The sequence below is a fragment of the Limanda limanda genome, chromosome 13 (genome assembly GCF_963576545.1).
Source record: "Limanda limanda chromosome 13, fLimLim1.1, whole genome shotgun sequence".
NCBI lineage: Eukaryota > Metazoa > Chordata > Actinopteri > Pleuronectiformes > Pleuronectidae > Limanda > Limanda limanda.
The window spans coordinates 26,126,505-26,147,693 of NC_083648.1; the positions used below are offsets into that span (position 1 = coordinate 26,126,505).

Consider the following 21,189-nt stretch of genomic DNA (forward strand, 5'->3'; position numbering starts at 1 on the left):
AGATCCTTCTGTGACCCCTATAAACTCTCCATATAAAATCAAATAATTAGTTTTAGTTGACTGAAAAAAATATTTTACTGACTTAAAAGCATAGCATTTCTGTATTTTGTGTTGATATTATTTGTATACACGTTTTTATGTGCTTAAGTCATATACAAAGTCCAACTGGTCGGCTATTTTTAATTATATAATAATTTTTTACAGCATAGGACAAGATGGTGAATATCCATAGTATGTTTGGAGATCACATTAATGACAAACCTAACAATAGCTCCAAATTCCATAAAAATATATGAAACCAACAGATAATCCATTAATAAAAGAGAATTTGAACTGATACACCTGTGTGACACCGTTCACAGAGCCTTCTTCAGACATGCTTAAAGACTGAAACTTTAGTACTTAACCAACCTTGAAGATATAATTAGAATGAAGCCTGACAAATAAATAAATCTGCTGGGATATTGTCCCTGCATACATAGAAATTCAACATTAAGCAAAGGTTCACTGGTTGTGATAAGGGGGACTCAAGTGACTATAATGTGAAAATGATGTTACATAAAGAAATTTGTAAATGTAATTGTATTTTATTAATTTTATTTCCCTAAGATCATGAGAGTTTTCTTTCTGGGCTGATGGGAGTTAATTGGTAAGGACAAGCAGTAGCAAGGTGGCAAAGAACACAGCGACAGAGCGTCTCCATCATCTTCCTCACACACATTATCAGCAGTATTAATAAGCTCTTATGAGAGTACCGAAATGGTTTCAAGTTTCAAGAGTTTATTGTCCAAAAAATATTGAATAAAATAATATGACCCCAACTGAACCGAACTCTTCTATTACAAATCCAGGCCTAACAGTAAGAGTTGGTCCATGAAGAAGAAGATAAGTTAAGTATGGATAAGTAACGCAATAAAGTCAAGGACACAACAATTTGAAAACACATCTTTGTCTTATCTTCTCTGTATTTTTAGATTTTTAGATATTTAGGGAGTCTTTACCTCATAGTCCAGGTCAAGGTGGTCAAAGTCTCCATTGGTCCTGAACTGCTGAGTGTGATGGTCCAGAGTGAAGTTGACATTCCTCCGATAACGCTCTACAACAACTGAATGCCAGTGGTCATCATCCAGTAAGCTCCCACTGATCACAGAGGTGTGACCCTGGATGGAACCGTACTGGTTACTGCCTGCAAATCACACAAACATGAACAGGTTGTGTTTATCATGCTTGACAGCACTAGATGGTGAAATCCAAAGAGTTGGATGGAACATAACAGGCTGTCTGTGGCCAACACCAGACATACGTAATGCTTTTGATGTCCTTGAAACCACACATATTTTACAGCAATGCCACCTAAGTTGTCTATGAAGATTCTCAGTTATCCAGATCATGGCATATCCAAGTGCTAGGCTTCTTTAGTTCTAACTAACTGCTGGGAGTAGTTATTTAAATTGTAAGGAATTTGGGGTTCGTTGAGTTCACCTAAATTGATGCTAAGCTGTAGTCGAGCCCTGCGGAGCTCGAGGGAAATGTAGTCTCCCTGCTGTCCTTCTCCATGGAGCAAGACCCCATCTCTAGCTGTGGTTCGAAACTTCAGTGAGATGACATCCTTCACAATCTTCATTTTTTTATTCCTGAAGCGGTATGGGATGACACCATGGCCATCAAAACTGATCACATCTGACCCTGGAAGACAGGGAAAAAGGGAAATTCTGTATTCTGCCAACGGAACAGACTTGGGATCCATAATGTCCATGTTACACTGTTTTCATGTGTGTCACAGTTGTAAATAGTGCAAGAAACTATGGACTGTTTATCGACCTTTAACATTCCGTCATCCATTTTACATTCTGCAAACCAACATTGCTAAATTTAAGTCATGATAACACATGGCATGCATCATCTTATTTTCAATTTGTAGTGGATCTGATAATATTAAAAGACTGTACAAAAAAAGGCTGTTAACAGTTAGACTAACAAACATAAAACATTTCACAGACAAAAACAAATACCAAAACTTTGTTATTCAAAACTCATAGCATGGCACTGGGATCTAACAGCCACTGCCGTCTTGTACTTATCGTTCACAGATTTCGTAAAATGTTATTAGGTGGCCAACATTTGTTAATGTGTACTACAACAGGTTTACTTTTATGAAAGTCCTTGTTGGAAGTTAAATAGTTTTTTATTAATAATAAAAAATAATGTTTATGCAATCATCCGCCAACCATGTGACAGAAGTGCAGTATAGCAGCTTTTTAATTAGTATATTTAGGGCTAGAAAGAGTTAAATGTTAAATGTTTTATCATATAGTTTGTTTAAATAAAATGTAATTACTACTGCAACACCTCATCTGTATCTTAATACATGTAGTGAAAAATAGTTTGCTGGTAAAATCTAATCTAATTCACAATTATAGACTGACATTTATTGTATTTGTACTCACAGTATGAGCAGCCGTAGAGCTCCAGACGTACGCCAATGCGTCCCTCTTTGCTCCAGTCCACTGGGATGAAGCGAATGTGGCGAGCCAAAATGGTGTGCTGCAGATCATGGTGAACCACGCCCTCACTGTTCATATTTCCCTCAAATATCTGAAACACACAGAAAACAAATGCTATATAAGTCCAGGCAAAGTAGCGTTTTACGACTGACTAATTGTAAAATATTTTTTTTCAGCATAGATAATTTCTATGAGGTGTCCAAAACAACATACTAAAAGTCTTAAGAAATCCTAGTTGAGGAAATATGTTTAATTCTCATCAATCCGAGATGTGTGCCAATAAGGCCAGGCAACAATACACCCCAATGGGGCTATTTTTTTCCTTTACTCCTATCAAAATGAAACTTTACACAATGAAAGTACCCATGAAAAGTAAACATTTTTGTGTAACAAGTTTCTTAGAAAATGAATTTGAATATGCAAATGAGCTATACACTAATCGAATATGCCCAAAATACACTCAAATAGGCTTAATATTTTCCTTTACTCCTACCACAATAAAACTTTACATAATAAAAGTATCCATGAAAAGAAACTTTTTTTGTATTACAAGTTTCTTTTGAAACAAATAAACCCCAATAGCCCTATTTGGGTGTATTTGTTGCCCGGCCTTATTGGCACACATTGATGAGAATTAAACATATTTCCTAAACTAGGATTTCTTAGGACTTTTAGTATGTTGTTATGGACACCTCATAGAAATGATCTATGCTGAAAAAAAATATTTTACAATTAGTTTGATTTTTGGCTCCAAAATGAGTTACTTTGCCTGGACTATAATTGCATGTACATGTAATACTTACATTTTCTATTGAAAATAAAAATAAAAATATATTTATATATTTATATAAATTTATATAAAAATAAATTATATAAATTTGAAATGTTAAAATTCCTTCATTAAATTATTGATACGATAAAAAAAACATTTATCTTTTGACATGTTCAGACAAAGCAGAAACATGCTGTGACTCTGTAAAAAACAATCACACATTATAGAAAGCTATTGACATTAAGCACAAGCCCCCCTTTAAACAAACAGACAAACAAACAAAACAAAAACACACACACAGACAGACACACGCACACACACAGGGAACCAACTATCTGAGATGACAGAACGTTTGGAGCAACACATTGAGCCTTTGCAATATTGCATCAGGCACTTAATGTAGATGACATTGATCCAAGCCGGAGAGAGCTCCATATAAATAACATCTAAGAAGTAGAAGGACAAAGTTTTAATGTTAAGAGAATGAGGTGGCTTCTACTGGGATGAAACTAGGGCTGCCGCGATTCGTCGACGTCATCGATTACGTCGACGCTGAAAATGCGTCGACGCGTATAAAATGCGTCGACGCATTTTTTTTTTTAAACCGCTGGGCACATGCCGCCATAGACTATGCATGCCGCGGCTGGGGCAGCAGTCGCCCCGGCGCACTCCCCTCCACGCAGCCGGAGGCTCGGTGTGCGGCCCGCCTCAAGTTGTTTTTTTTTTTTTTTGGGGGGGTCCTCGTCCACGGCGCCTCACGGCGTCGCTGGTGCGGGGGCTTCCTTTTTCTCGGACCGCGGGGCGGTGTCCGTCGCAGGTGCGGACGGCGGCCCGGCGCGGGTCGGGTCCTAATCGCGTCACCTCAGCTACGGCGCCCGCGGGGGGGGCCGCTAGACTGAGTCCAGAACATGTGGACATGCTGACATTCTTACATTACAACAAACATGTCTAACTAACGTTTGAGTTTGATTTTGAGCTGGACACCATTGTTTCTTATACTTTAAACATGTTGCACTTTGTTTAATATGCAGACCTAACTTTTTTATTTTGATAAGGGGTTAAATAGAATCTTTGATATCTTTTTGAGTTGCACTGCTGACTTAACTTATAAGCCCTCTTTTTTATTTATTTTTATCACGTTGGAGTTGCTAGTTTAAACCTACAGTTTTGCACTTTAATATTTGAGCCTTTGTTTACATTTTGTTTTGTGCTACATTATACGATGACATACAGTTTGTAAAATTAACTGAAATGAAATGGTCAATTTGATTTTTTTGGAGGAAAATTAGTCGTTTAGATTAATCGACTAATCGATAAAATAGTCGTCCGATTAATCGATAGAAAAATAGTCGTTAGTGGCAGCCCTAGATGAAACCATTTTCTTCAAATGTCTTGCTTTTTGAGTTTCGAAAGATTAAGAATTTGTAAAACATTTAGAATAAAAACATAAATAGTGCACTTTACCAAAACATTTGTGAGTTTCTATGCACCTGAGTTTCAGTTCATCCCTAATTTGATCCAGCTCAATCTAGCATTAAATGGTAAATAAATTGTGCTCTTCAGTCTGTTCTACAGTCCCAAGACAAGCAACTACATGACCATGAGCAATTAAATATCCTATTTTTTTAATTCCAGGAGTTTCATATTCAACATTGTTTGCTAAGCTACGATGGTGTAAGAGCACTGTTCAGTAGAAGTAGGGTCAGTTCAGTAGAAGTGAAAAGGGATATTTGTACAATGGGAGAGAAATGTGAAAATACCTTGAGGGAAACATATGAGATGCACCCTTGGATTTATCCAGATGATCCAACAATAAACTGGTGAGTATTTGTACAAAGAGTTGTTTTCTATTATACTCTACACAGTATTACTAGTATACCATGCTTTGCAAATGCAGTGGCTGCAAAAATTTGGCAACTGCTGGGAAAGTTACAAATCTTATTTATGGCAATGTTTCCGCTAAAGACATCTCAGAAACTACCAGTGTCACTAATAAGATGTTGCTGCACTGAATAAATTGTAAATAATGGTTTTCAAAGGGTTCTAGTGAAGGTTAGATCAGATGAGATGACCTGACACTACACAACATCAATAAGGTTCTTCCTTACCCAGATGTTACCATCCTGTAAATAAGGCCTCCAGTTTTTCTGAGTGTCACTGTAAAGCAGCCGATACTTGCTGGTCCAATCAGAGCTACTGTAGCGACCCTGAGTCGCTATGGCAACCACCTGCTTCCTAGAACCCAGGTCCACTTGTAACCACTGGTAATGGTCTGTATCCAGAGGTGACCAGCCTCCAGCACCTAGGTAAAAGATGAGAGAACATGACAAGGAAGAAGAGCAGAAAAGGGTGTCATTTGAAACTGAGGTGTCCTGTCTTCAGCTCGGAACAGAGCTGCGCATGTGCTGTTTCTTTAAGATACCAAAGCTCTTTCTGTAAGTGATTTAAGAGTCCATCTATGCGGTACAGCTTGTGAGTTTGTTTGCCTTTGTGCATTGTCAGTGACTTTATTAGACATCTGCTAACTTTGCGAAATTATTTTTTTTTTAGTTTGGCTTCTCTCATTTAAAAACAGGATAGTTTCAGTTACTATGCACCCTTTAAATGGAATGGTTTTCAAACTTCCCTCCAACTACAGTCTTGTGTTCTCCCTGGCTTTTAAATGGTTATGATATGATGTTTTTTATGAAACTTGTGACTTAGGGTTAGGGTTAGGGTTAGGGTTCTCAGGACTGTCTTGGAAAAGGGATCTCAATCAATTAATGTTTTTACTATGCAATGAAATGTATGCTGTTGTAGACTAGTTGTAAACTAAAACCTCCTTAAATGGATAGTTCACCCAGAAATGATCTACTCACCACAATGTTGATGGAGGGGTGGGTGAGTTGTTTGAGTCCGCAAAACACTTTTGGAGGGGTAAACAGTGTTAGAGAAGAATCTAATACAATTGAGGGAACTGGAGATCAAAGCTTCAGACAAAATAAAACAGAAAAAAACAAAGCATGCCTCCATATTGTTCGTGTGGTGTCATCCAAGTGTCTGCAAGCCCTAAAATTCCAATTCGACCGGAAACAAGTACATATACCTCATGTCTTTAGACTAAATGTCCCCTGTAATCCTGCTCCAGAGGACATGGTGTAAATGACGCTGTTTCGAGTCAGATTTGAATGTCGGGGTTAACGGCCACTTGGATGACACCACGGGAGCAGTTTTTCATCAAAAGGTTTATGTTTTTCTGTAGATTTTTATGATTGAATTGGTTTGGCTGTGGCGCCGATTACCCCTGAAACTCGAAAAGTGTTTTGTGGACTCAAACACTTCCCCGACCCCACCATCGGCAAAGTTATGGGTCCATAATGAGTGAAATTTTTTGGGGGTGTGCTAGGTCTGTGCAATTAATCGAATTCTGATCGTGATTTAGATTTTTCGGTCAAACGATCTCCAAACTCCAAAAATCGAGTTGAAGCGATTTATTTGGCATTTGGATGGATGGTTGAGGCTCCAATGTTTCGGGCACATACTCCACCTGGCCATAGATGAGTAGCAATTATTCTTATGTGAAAAAAGCCATGAGGGTTAGATCAGTGATGATACTCAGCCCAGTGTACCAGATAACGCCGGGTTTACACCGGGCGCTGAAGCGCCGTCGCCGCGCAGTATCATTCTCAAGCATGCAGCCGCCTGGCTGTTCACACCAAACCCGCATTTCTCCGCGCCGGTCAGCCCACGATTCTCAGCTTGTTGTTGTATGTAACCCGTTCAATGTAGGGGTTCGGGGGTAAATGATGATGGTCCTCATAGCCATCCCCCACCCTTCTCTTTCTCTCTCTGTCTGTTTGCCTGTGTGCTTGTAGTGGAGGGGCAGATGGGGACTTTTTTTTTGCAGGGGAAATTTCAAAGTTCTCAGTTACAAAGTGTCTTTTTGGAGAGAAATACTGAATAAATGCATCATGTTGAAAAAGTAATCGTTTGAATAATCGTGATTTCAATATTGTCCAAAATAATCGTGATTAAGATTTTTTCCATAATCGAGCAGCCCTAGGGTGAACTATCCCTTTAACCTAGTCCAGGTATCAAGGGATTACAATAGCCAACTCTACTTCTTAACTACATAAACTGTAGACATCCTCACACAGACCTAGAAGTTTTCAGTTAGCATTTTATGAAAATGATTTTAAGACCAAATGAAAATTCCAGATGATAGTCATTTTTGGTTACTAAACCTGTCAGAGAGAAGAATAGCTTTACAAAGATCAGAAAGCACATCTGTCAAACCAAACATGTTGTATAATGACATCCCATTTGTGATGGTGGGCATGGTGGCATCCAGCTGCAGGAGAGATGTGAGCATCACCAGGTTAGCTGATTATCACAACGGTCACTCTTTAAGCTGTAGCAGCATGCTGGGCCTTGGGGCTGGTGTCACGATGCAGACAGTCACGACACGGGCCAAAGGATGAACAGTGACCCTGTGCGCTAGAGCATCTGGATCCTGGACTATAATTCCACAGCTCAGCACATTTACTTACCCATAACCATGAAGACTGAAGTGTCACCTATTGACACTTCAGGGCTCTTGCACCCAGAAGGTATTGAAACGACCTTTCCGGTATAAGCTGCACAAACAATATTTGTCCACAATGGTCAGGCCAAATGTAATGAGATCATATCACTGTTACTGACTAACTCTGGCATCAGAGTGGTTTAAAGGATCTTGAACAAATGTACCCTGCCTGCTACGCCGACTAGGGGGGTTCTGCACATGTTCCCTGTCTTATATTAGCATTCTGCTTGGCTGATCCAGGGGACATACAAAGACTGGAGCCATCCACGCCAGGCATAACTGTATTCCTATTTGGGCAACAAATGGGTAAATCAATCTGTGTGAATAGTTTGCATTCAAATTCCTGGCTTCATTTACTTCATGATTTGTTAGTAATTGGGGACCTAAACTTTTTTCTTTACCTTAAACATTTTCAGCTCATCTACATATATTCACTGGGCTTGAACTGCAAAAATGTAAATAAATAATAAACTGGAAAAAAAGGAGTGTTCTAAAACATTTGACTGTGCTTTATCTGAATATCAACCAATAACTTTTAGAATGTACATACACAATAGTAGGGACAACACAATACTTATTGCAAAGGCATACCTTGTTTTCGATTGAGTTTGGCATAACCAGCTCCATATCCTCTGGCATATACAGATGAACTGCTGAGGGAGCTGTACGGAAGAGGAGTGGCCAAACTGTCCTCACACTTCCCTGTACCAGAGAGATGAAAAACAGACAAAGCGATTAGTTTTCCATAAGTAAAGAACGTTTCATTAATAAACTAAAGACAATCCAACGGTTGTATCTTTTGAAGTGCTGATAAGCAATTGTTAGCAAATGCATGAAGTTACTAATCTCAGATGGTCAACATTGTGAACATTACAGCACCCTTGTAAACATCACCATGTTAGCAAGGATATAGGGAGATTTTTGAACATGCTCATATTTCTGGTGAAGGTGAACTAAACGGATCAGTTTTCAACTGTTGTTTGAACTTGATTTACTCTCTTGCTCCCATCTTTGATGATAGATAGTTTGTCTTAAGAGTGTTTGATTAAGCAAGCCAACATATTCTGATCAATCTTTATTTTTCATTAGAGACATTATAAGTTATTAGTATCAGATTTTTTGAATATACATCACATTGTATCTTCTGTCTGTATTTATTGAATGTGATATTGAAACTAAATGATCATGAATCTATGTTTCACAAGACTTTTGTCTTCATCTATAAATATCAAAACATCTATAATGTGCCCAAGAAGAGTGTCTTTGTCTGAATTAATAGTCCTTGTAAAATCAATTAATGTTTGCTTTAAAATAACACTATGGAGCTGTGCACTCACAACAGATTATCCTGATTTCCTCTGACTTTATACGAGGGATCCAGGCAGAGAAAATCTGCAGCAAATCCGGAGACTCTAACTCGGACATTTGTGTTCACACATGCACCTCCTCCGAAGAAAGCGCGGAGAATGACCCGGAATTAGATGTCTGTATCATGTTAAATGTAATTTTAACTTTTTTATGTTGTTGGTGTCTATGATTAGGTCACTGCTGCTGAGCAATTATGCATAGTTAATTTCCGCAAGCAGAAAAAGGCTGATACTTTCAAAATATTATTTAAAATAACCAAACTGCACTGCTACAATATTGATGCTCATGTTCTGACTCAGGTCCAGAAGGCAGACAGTTTGTGTGTGTTTGTGGGTGTGTGTATGTTGGTCCTTGACTCTTTGTTCTTGACATCGAGTCTTGGATGGGGGAGGGATCAGAGCTCTGTGTGTGTGTGTGTGTGTGTGTGTGTGTGTGTGTGTGTGTGTGTGTGTGTGTGTGTGTGTGTGTGTGTGTGTGTGTGTGTGTGTGTGTGTGTGTGTGTGTGTGTGTGTGCGTGTGTATGACAGGTGCAGGGCATGGTAATGAGCTTCCTCATATGCATTACAAAACAACAAGCCAAGCATGTATTAGGCAGTTACAAGAAAGTGATAATCTGCCCAACAAAGATCCTGGAGAACAACCTCAACACCCAAACAACAAATTGTCTGTGTTTCTGAATTGCCAAAAATGCAGCAAGCCAGCCAGGACAAAATGAGTAGCTTGTACCTAAAAAGCACTTTTTGTTTTCCATTTACCTTTTCATTGTTAATACACTAATATTTTATTTAAGAGTCTAAATAAAAAAGGACACAAATCTAATATTTAGGGTTTGGGTTATGTATGTTATAGTTATTTGACTTTTCCACATTTTCCTTTTATATCAGAAATGTGTTTTTCGTGATGATACGTTATCTGTATATAAAGTGACCTACAGTGGCAAGAAACATTATGTGAACCCTTTGGAATAACAAAAATGTATGTATATTTTTTTAATATAAAATGATCTGGTCATGGTCTGATATTTGACAATTAGTTTTAACTAATTAAACAAATAATTCCATTCTTCTTGTCCATTTTGAATACATTATTCAAACATTCACAGCAATGCTTGGAAAAAGTTCGGAAACCATAGATTAACTTGAGCAAAAGCTTATTTGTTTCAGAAGTTAGCAAACCTAGAGTCTAATAAATGAAACCAATTTGGAGGTGACGATATGAGCAACTTTGACTTTTAAAAAACACTCAAACATTTTTATTATGCTGAAGAAGTATCTGCTGATACTATCAAGAGTAGCTGATTTGCATAATGCTAGAAATGTTTCGCTACTTTGGCAAGTCTACCTAGAGGTGGGTTCCCAGCCCAGAAGACCACAAAGAACACAGAATCCTCAATGAGGTACAGTGAACCCAAAAGTTACAACTAAAGGTTTCAAGAAATCATTGGAAGAGGCTAGCAACTCTATTCATGAGTCAACATTACGCAAAACATTGAACAAGCAGGGTGTCCATGGCAGAACACCAAGGAGAAAGGAGCATCATGATTTGTAGCAGCTATTTAGCTGCCTCTGGGCCTGTACAGCTCACCTTCCTCGAGGGGGATATAAATTCCCAAGTTTATAAAGGCCTCCCTCCTAGAGGATAATATCAGGTTGGATGTCTGCAAGCTGAAGCTCAGCACAAGGCGCCGGGTGATGGGTGTTGGGTGATGCAGCAGGACAATGACCCAAAACATGGAAGCAAACCCACAACAGAATGGCTTAAAAAAATCTGGAGCGGCCCAGTCAGAGCCCACACCTAAACCCAATAGAGATGTCGTGGAGTGATCTCAACATAGCTGTTTACACCAGGTTCAACAAGCTATCATCCAACAGGGGTTCACTTTCTTTTTCCACCAGCCCTGTGAATGTTTGATGGGTATGTTCATAACAGACATGAATAATTTTAATTGCTTGTGTGTTATTAACTCAATCACATTGTGTTTGGTCATCCAATTCAAATATTTTCATCTGATTTAGCCCTCTATATTTCATGATGAAGCAAACTACAGCCACCTTTCAGATCTGCTGGATGGGAATATCAAATAATAGTATAATAGATTTTGGGTGAAATATTCACTTATTCAATATTTAAATACTGTGGCTTTCTTCCTTCCCGTGGATTCAACCAAGAATGAGATTGGTGGTACAGATTTTTATATGAATGTCATTTAAGGCAAATAACAAATGTTACTATCCATATAAAAAGAAAGACATCGGCAGAGCTCAAAGTACTACCAAAGCACTCATCTGTTCAAACGACCCTGACTCAAGCAGATGTCCTGTCAGCAGCAGCTCTGAAAGGAGCTGAGAGGACAGCTGTCAGCTAAGGTGCCTTTGCCAGATGGACTGATATCAGATATTAACTGTACAAAATCAGTACTCAAGTAAACATCCAGGAAGAGTATAAGCATATTGCAGCCAAATTATATTAAAGCTCCGCTATCTGAAATCAATGCAGCACCTGTGCACCTGTTTCAGATAGTGTTATAAAAGTCACTGGTGAAATAGAAGGTCCTGGTCAGAAGAAAAGTAAGGGTAAAGCAGAGAGGGAGAGAATTAAGAAGATAAAATCTCATGCCCCAAATACTGGGCCTCATTTATAAAACAGTAGCCTGGTTATAGACGGAGGATCTATAACCATTGCTCACACGCAAAAAAGATTCATATTTATATAACCATGCACTCGCACAAATTAGGGAAATTTTCCCTTTATAAAGCCCACCTGGAAACGTGCGTTTGTGGATATGCCTTATTCAGACAAGGCTTCTGTGGTTTCATCCAAGTATCTGCAAGCCCTGACATTTATATTAGACTCAAAATTAGGTCATTTACACTGTGTTTTACGCGTAAAAGTCCAACAGAAGTGGCTAAACCAGCGGTAAATAGCATTTCTGACTGCACCTCATCTGAAGATATCAGCATTCATCAATACTTTAAAACATGGTATAAATGACCTAGTTTCGAGTTGATTATGAATGTCAGGGCTTGTGGAGACTTGGATGACACCAAAAGAGCAGTATGGAGGCAAGTTGTGTTTTTTTTCTGTAGATTTTTTACGTGTGAAGATAAACACCTAATATCTTCAGTTGTATAGGATCCAGCTGCTACCTGGCGGCTACACTGTTTACCCCTGAAACTCCAGCAGTGTTTTGTGGACTCAAACACTTCACCCACCTCTCTATCGGCTTAGGGGCGAGTTTGCATGCAGTTTGCATGCAGTGTGCATGAGTACGAAAGAGAGGACGGCGCCTGATATAAAAAAAGTTATCCGATTTAAAGGTGGAGGCAAAAAATAAATGTTTCTCGTCGTCAGAATCTCCTGTGCATATTATAAACAACCAAAACTGCAGGATTATTAAATTCAGAGACAAATCTAAAGTTCCCAATCTATAAAAATAACAGAAATATTTTATTCCCAAAGGGGGCTTTAAGCAGAACGGTGAAAAATCTACAGTGTGAATCATATCGTCGGCTAATGAACCAAGAGTGGTGGGTACTTTTGTTTACTGCGATGGTTTTGTTCCGTCGGATATGTCTGTGTAATACTGGACTTGGTTCAGCACAAAGAGCCAAGATCACAGATCTAATGAATCTATATCAGCTCATGAGTCAGTCATCATCATGGGACAGGAAATCTTCATAGTTGCTGAACTTTAGTTTCCTGCTCATCCTTCTATCCATGTACTCCTCTATCAGTGCATCAACAACACAGCATTAAGAACGAGCATCACTACAGTGGTTATCTATTTAGTGTAATCGGACCGATTGCTGACCCATTATGGCAATAGACAAGGAGATTCTCATGTCACTTGACAATAATGATGTCATTGAAAAGATGGCAGATGGCAGTTAGTTACTGTGCCACTTACTTGTTCACAACAAATGGGTTAGCCTACGAAAATAGAGGTCTGGTGCCTTGCATGAAAAGGGGGACCTGGAAAGGAGTCAAATTCCAGCCTGAATTAAGGTCCTAGTGTGCTGCTGTTATGAGAGAAATTAGCTCTCTATGATTTGTGACATGGCGCCTTGATCAATCTGACACTGCTGTTGATCATTTCAATAGTTGTGCTACTGATGGTAAACTGATTCTAACAAACAGCCCAAAGGAAGGGCTTGCTTGAGATGAACTGTACAAAACGGCTAGTGAAGCAGGAGGACATGAAAATAAGGCTATGTCTAAGTCTCATTCCATTTGTGAAGTTACAGAGAAACACACATCTGATTAAATGAAACTGTATTAGATTTCTGTTCAGTTTTTACCCAGTCTCCAGTGACTGTCAGTAATGTTTTTATCATAGAAGTCCACATTGAAATGACATACAAGCTATCTTTAATAAAATATAAGAGTGTTTATTATTCCTTAATTGTTATTAATTAATTATTACAAATTTTACATAGAAAAGTTGGTGCTTTAGCAGATTAATCATTATCTGTGTGTTGTGGTCTGAAGTAATGAATTTAAAAACCCTAAATAATCAAAAACAGACTTTTCTTAATGATGTGTCAGATATTTACATTGTCAGGGCTTCACAGGCCTTTCTCAATCCTCACATCCTATTTGTAACCACAGACTTTACGCTCCTTCAGAATGGTCAAACAAATACTTAAAGTAGTCTAATTTAGTCTGCTGATGAGTCCATGAACTACCTCTTATGACCACTTCCACAACTTCTGTGTGGACTAAAAATGACACAGACAGGATGAATACCTCACTAACAACTCACACGTCACGAAGAACCAATCAAAACTAACCCCCACCTCATACAGAATTAATTCACATGAACATAATCCATAAGTGAAAGAAAAGTGAAACAATGGGGCAATTCAGTGCAGCCATCGAAAAAGGGAAAAGAAAAGGAAGGTGCATAGAGTTATCTGAGCTGGATCAGTGCATCATTGGAAAGTAAACTGCACTCCAGGTGAACCCTCAGCTGGAGAACTGTGGATGCTCCACCTGAGCCTCACTGGACCTATTGGGATTGGACATGCAAGGTTCATACTAAATGTTTTGATTATTATTCGGGTTCATGTCCCACTCAGTGCATCTCCATAGCGACATTTGTCTAAGAACAGAAATATACTGTTTTCAGAATTTACGCGCTACACTTTTAACTAAAAGTTGTAACTATGGAACATGTGACACACTTAATATGTAAATACCACCAGTATATAAAACCTAAAGATACATATGATTTTTTTTTAACTAATTATTCTCCTCTTCAACATGTTCATGTGTTTAAAAAGTGTTATCCTTTGCAGTATACACCAAATATTCTGTGAGTGTGTTCTCCTGTTCAACATTTCTGCTGTTCAACTTTTCTTTCACTTGTCAAGAATCTGCAAGAAGGCTCTTCTGTGTGCATAGATTCTGTTCATACATAAGGACAAATCCCAGATAAGAAAACATTGGTGAATGTCAGAAACTTTGTTAAAACTGCATACATGGGTTTTAAGGAGAAATTCCATTGCCTTTAGATTTCCATTAGACATTCTTGACTTCTTAAATATCCTTTTCAATTTCTGTGATTTCTCTGTGCACAAATGGCATTTCTCTGTGTGCACATGGTCCTGAAGTCTCATCCCCTATTATGGGCATTGTCGGGGGCCGGCCCTAGCACATTTGGTGCTCTAGGCAAGCTTCACTCCTGGCGCCCCCCCCCCCCCCCCCACTATTTTTTCAAAACGATTTTCCACGAAAAACATATAAAATTATTTCTTTCTTCGAAGAAGTTGCTGCTAGCATGTTCTGACAACACCGTTTTCGATTTTTGGCTCATTTTACCCTAATGTTAATACCACAGCAACAAAGTATATCTGTAGAATACAGCATGAATGGAGCAGCAATAACGACATGGAGCCTTCAGTTCCTCATCCAGACTGCATCTTATTCAAATTAAACACAAATCAAGTACAAGCATTTCTCTGAGTGTAACTGCATTTTAAAGTGCATAAAACATACATTCAATTATTATGGTGTCTCTTTACTTCAAACATTATCACTCATAAAGAAATATAAACATTAACAATATAGACCTATTGAACATTGGCGTATAACTGGGTTTATAAGGCACAATAACAATACATGACTTAATAACAGAGTCTGTTTGTGTCGGAGCTGAACTACACCCTGTCTAAAGTAAACAATATCAGGGTTTCCCCCAGAAAACTTGCTAAGCCTGGTGGTAGGGCTGCTAGAAGGCACCCGCGGGGGGGGGGGGGGGGGGGTGTTGTTGAGTCGGATGTTGAGCTGGACACCATTGTTTCTTGTTTCTTATACTCTAAACATGTTGCACTTTGTTTAATATGTACACCTAACTTTTTTATTTTGATAAGGGGTTAAATAGATACTTTGATATCTTTTTGAGTTGCACTGCTGACTTAACTTATAAGTCCTCTTTTTTATTTATTTTTATCACGTTGGAGTTGCTAGTTTAAACCTACAGTTTTGCACTTTAATATTTGAGCCTTTGTTTACATTTTGTTGTGTGCTGCATTATATGGTAACATACAGTTTGTTGTTATCAAAATAAAATTAACTGAATTGAAATGGTCAATTTGATTTTTTTGGAGGAAAATTAATCGTTTAGATTAATCGACTAATCGATAAAATAGTCGTCAGATTAATCAATAGAAAAATAGTCGTTAGTGGCAGCCCTACTTAATATTAAAAAAAAAATCAAGTTTGCTGTGAACATAGCAGTCAGGCCTCTTATTTCAGAAACAATGAACCGTAACAGTTTGGTTACCAATAAAAGATAAGCGTACTACTTCTTTGCTTTCAGCCAGCTACTCAAACAGACAAGCAACAAAATAACAAACAAACAAAATACACAGGCAAGTGTCGGCCTACTTTGAAATAAATTAAACACAGAACTTTGTAGGGCTATTTGAGTCCTCCTCATATTTGTGGAAAATGTATGAAATAAGAAGTACCCTATTTTTAAATAAATAAAACCAAATAGCTGCAGCCTAATCGTGTAACGGACTGGGTTTATGTTTATGTTCGGTTTTGACTTATGTTCAGTAAAACACTGTGTTGAAGGAGCGTTCTGATGTCTGAGGGTCAGTGAAGGCAACGTATGTTCAGTAAAACACTGTGTTGAAGGAGCGTTCTGATGTCCGAGGGTCAGTGAATGCGTCTGGGTGGGACATGTGACTGTTTTGTGACTGTGACCTTTCACAGTACACTTATATAATATAATATAATATAATGAATGTCACTGTCAATAAATGTTAAAGAAGCACTTAACTGCTGGAAGGATGGCCTTCTAATTAACATGTATATTATCTACAACACCCAGAATGCACTGCACTCATAGGCCTCTCTCCAATTGCATGCTTGACCTCAGCGGCTGTGGGTGAGGGGTAGAGTGGTCGTCTTCCAGACAGAAGTTCGGCAGTTCGATCCCCAGTCTTCCCCGCTCTGCATGCTCAAGTGTCCTTGGGCAAGATGCTGAACCCTAAATTGCCTCTCATAGAACTAACAAGTGCTGCTAAAAGATGCACTGTATCAATGTATGGGTGAATGGCAAACTGAACTGTAAAGCGCTTTGAGTGGTCATCAAAAAAAGAAAAGTTATATAAATACAAACCATCTACCATTTACCTGACCTCTGGTATGTTTACAAATATTAGCAACAGAGCCAGTGTCCATACACCACTCGTAGGAGTAAGAAGAAGCTTGTTGTCAACAGCTGCTCGTTAATCAGGCGCTTTAAGCAACAATGATTTTGATGTGCATTGTTCCGTAGTGCAATGCTCTGAAGAGGAAATTACTCTATCATCGGTTTCTAGTAAAATATCCTGATAGGCAATGGTTAATGACAGCTGATAACCCTCATATGGAGAGAACACAGTCTTTATTTCAAAGCAGAGGACTATGAAAGGAACAGTAAAAGCAGCAAAGTCCACTTCAGCATGGATTAAAAACCAACAGCACAGGAATCTCTCTCTCTCTCTCTCTCTCTCTCTCTCTCTCTCTCTCTCTCTCTCTCTCTCCCTCCCTCCCTCCCTCTCTCCCTCCCTCCCTCCCTCCCTCTCTCTCTCTCTCTCCCTCTCTCTCCCTCCCTCCCTCTCTCTCCTTCTCTCCCTCCCTCCCTCCCTCCATCTCTGGTGACAAATTTTGTCACTTCAATTGTATTGCAAACATTTTACCCACCCCTCCACCAACTCTAGGGATCACAGCTTTAAAAGGGTTAATAGTAAGGATCTTTTTTGTAATATTGTGGCTTTTTTCCCAGTTTTCCAAGCGGAAACCTGAAAATAAGGACATAGCAAGATAGCAATGTACCAAGGAAGACACTGTACCCTCCAACTATTCCAAAGTTATCTAACTGACATTAAATAATCAGAGTCATCAAACCACAACAGAGATCCTGGTGAAACCCCTCAGTGAGGCAGGAAATGCTGTATGTGACTGATTGAAACCCAGCCGTGTTTTCTATTTCTACATGTGTTAGATACAGAGGTATAAAAAAGAACAGTGCAGTGATTGGACAGTGTGTGTTCTAAAAACAGCAAGAGTGTGACACTGCAGTAAATCTGATGTCAACCTTCTTACCTTATCAGCTGTTACTTCAAATACCCCTTTGTTAGAGGGGAAAACACAGTTTTGGATTTTCAGCCACCAGATTTATCCCAATGAAATACTCACTGTTATGTCTGTACAGCTATTAATTCATTCAGTGTCTGGGCACACAGTCATATAGTGCATTGATAATACAAATTCCATACACTGCCGGCAGGTAAGACACTTCGGCACCTGGAGTAAGGGAAACAGGGATCGGACCGCTGTCTGTTCGGTCTTGCTGACCACTCAAAGCGCGTATTAGTAAAAATCAAAAAGACTCTTTGCCCCCCGTCGAGCCCTCTCCGAGAAACGGAGAACGTAGAAGCATACTGGAGCCTTCAGTAGCTGCTAATCAGTGAGCCCACAGATTTGTTAAAAGGCAGTTGCATGGAACAAAGATGACAAACAGCCTCGCCATTGATCCTCTACACCAGAGGTCTTCAACAGGGGGTCCGCGGAGGTACTGCAGGGGGTCCGCAAAATCTTTAGTTGATTAGACAATTTTTAAAAAAAAAAAATTTTCACAAATTTAATTGTCTTTCAATACACATTAACATGCATCCAACATATTGTGAGGCTGATTTGACCCTCTGCCGGACAACCTCCATCCATCCAAGATTAGATAAGTTGTGTGCTACCCATCAGGGTCCGACATCTCACTAATGTGGGAGTATGTGTGCCATCCACAGATGAGGATTCACTGTCTCTTCTACATGTATGTTTAAAATAAAAACATGAATCTGTGAATTACTTTAATAGCTCAGTGTTGTATGCAAGATGTACAGTGGGTACGGGAAGTATTCAGACCCCTATAAATATTTCAATCTTTGTTTCATTGCAGCAATTTGCAAAAATCAAAAATGTTCATTTTATTTCTCATTAATGTGCACTCAGCACCCCATCTTGACAGAAAAAAACAGAAATGTAGAAATTTTTGCAAATTTATTAAAAAAGAAAAACTGAAATATCACATGGTCATAAGTATTCAGACCTTTTGCTGTGACATATTTAACTCACATTCTGTCCATTTCTTCTGATCCTCCTTGAGATGGTTCTACACCTTCATTGGAGTCCAGCTGTGTTTAATTAAACTGATTGGACTCGATTAGGAAAGGCACACACCTGTCTATATAAGACCATACAGCTCACAGTGCATGTCAGAGCAAATGAGAATCATGAAGTCGAAGGAACTGCCCAAAGAGAGACAGAATTGTGGCAAGGCACAGATCTGGCCAAGGTTACAAAAGAATTTCTGCAGCACTCAAGGTTCCTAAGAGCACAGTGGCCTCCATAATCTTAAAATGGAAGAAGTTTGGGACGACCAGAACTCTTCCTAGACCTGGCCGTCCAGCCAAACTGAGCAATCGTGAGAGAAGAGCCTTGGTGAGTGAGGTAAAGAAGAACCCAAAGATCACTGTGGCTGAGCTCCAGAGATGCAGTAGGGAGATTGGAGAAAGTTCCACAAAGTCAACTATCACTGCAGCCCTCCACCAGTCGAGGCTTTATGGCAGAGTGGCCCGACGGAAGCCTCTCCTCAGTGCAAGACATATGAAAGCCCGCAGAGAGTTTGCCAAGAAACACATGGAGAACACTCCCAGACTATGAGAAATAAGATTCTCTGGTCTTATGAGACCAAGATTGAACTTGTTGGCGTTAATTCTAAGCGGTATGTGTGGAGAAAACCAGGCACTGCTCATCACCTGCCCAATACAATCCCAACAGTGAAACATGGTGGTGGCAGCATCATGCTATGGGGTTGTTTTTCAGCTGCAGGGACAGGACGACTGGTTGCAATTGAAGGAAAGATGAATGCGGCCAAGTACAGAGATATCCTGGAAGAAAACCTCTTTACTGGGCCGAAGGTTCACCTTCCAACAAGGCAATGACCCTAAGCAGACAGCTAAAATAACAAAGGAGTGGCTTCGGAACCACTCTGTGACCATTCTTGACTGGCCCAGCCAGAGCCCTGACCTAAACCCAATTGAGCATCTCTTGAGAGACCTGAAAATGGCTGTCCACCAACGTTCACCATCCAACCTGACGGAACTGGAGAGGATCTGCAAGGAAGAATGGCAGAGAATCCTCAAATCCAGGTGTGAAAAACTTGTTACATCATTCCCAAGAAGACTCATGGCTGTACTAGCTCAAAAGGGTGCTTCTACTCAATACTGAGCAAAGGGTCTGAATACTTATGACCATGTGATATTTCAGTTTTTCTTTTTTAATAAATTTGCAAAAATTTCTACATTTGTTTTTTTTCTCTCAAGATGGGGTGCTAAGTGTACATTGATGAGAAATAAAATGAACTTTTTTAGATCTTAGCAAATGGCTGCAATGAAACAGAGTGAAAAGTTTAAAGGGGTCTGAATACTTTCCGTACCCACTGTATGTTTATAAATGGCAGTGGCATGGCAACCCTGTACCTTGCACATGTTTAAATTAAAAACATGAATATAAGAACCCGTGTAATATTTGAATAGCTTAGTATTGAATGCACAATATCAGGGTAGTTATGTTGAACATGGCACTAGGTCCAGTTTAATATAAAACACAATTTTATGCAATATATATAGTAGGGGGTCCCTGCTCCATCTCTCCACCTGTTTGGGGGTCCTTGGCCTGAAAAACGTTGAAGACCTCTGCTCTACACTACAGTGTAGGACCTAAGGTACTTCCACACGCCGCTTCTCACATGCCCTGCTGCCATGATTGTCTGCTCAGGGTTACTACTGACTATAAACTGACTCCATCCTTCTGTGTTTGTTTAATAGCAACACCAAGACACTGCTACACTACTGATGCTCCTGTGTGTGTGTGTGTGTGTGTGTGTGTGTGTGTGTGTGTGTGTGTGTGTGTGTGTGTGTGTGTGTGTGTGTGTGTGTGTGTGTGTGTGTGTGTGTGTGTGTGTGTGTGTGTGTGTGTGTGTGTGTGTGTGTGTGTGTGTGTGTGTGTGTGTGTGTGTGTGTTAGCCTACTTACGGGACACTGAGGATGTAGCACTGGCGGTGCTGATAATGCGCCACACCACAGGCAGCAGCCACAGCGCGGTCACATGAGACATCTTCAGAGAAAAGGCTCAGGGTCGACGGGGCAGACAGAGACGGTCTGTTGTTCTGGGCACACGCAGGCGAGACGCTGCTTTCTTTATCAGAAGCTAAAGCAAAAAGCAATGTCTGACCTGCTCGTATTGTCTCCTCTCTCCTCTATATTTTCAACCTGCCCAGCGGCACTCAAGCGGGGTTCAACCAACAACCTCCAGAAGAAGCCTGTGAACTGAACGCGGGTGTGCTGCGGGCCGGACCTCAGGTGCATGGTCAGATAGACAGACAGCGGATGCTACTGCGCTGAACTGCCGGACTCATCAATACACCCCCG

At 39.6% G+C, this 21,189-nt stretch overlaps 1 protein-coding gene across 1 annotated transcript in view; it reads right to left on the reverse strand.

The window, feature by feature from the left end:
• The window catches only part of cntnap2b (contactin associated protein 2b), a 34,314-nt gene extending 13,439 nt beyond the window's left edge, over positions 1–20,875 (reverse strand). The window contains exons 1-6 of the mRNA XM_061083695.1: positions 20,794–20,875; positions 8,432–8,542; positions 5,385–5,578; positions 2,448–2,595; positions 1,483–1,686; positions 1,002–1,186 (exon numbers count right to left, since the gene is read on the reverse strand). Coding sequence (XP_060939678.1) covers positions 1,002–1,186; positions 1,483–1,686; positions 2,448–2,595; positions 5,385–5,578; positions 8,432–8,542; positions 20,794–20,875 — 924 coding nt within the window. The remainder of the gene's footprint in view (positions 1–1,001; positions 1,187–1,482; positions 1,687–2,447; positions 2,596–5,384; positions 5,579–8,431; positions 8,543–20,793) is intronic.
• Between the last annotated feature and the right edge of the window lie 314 nt (positions 20,876–21,189).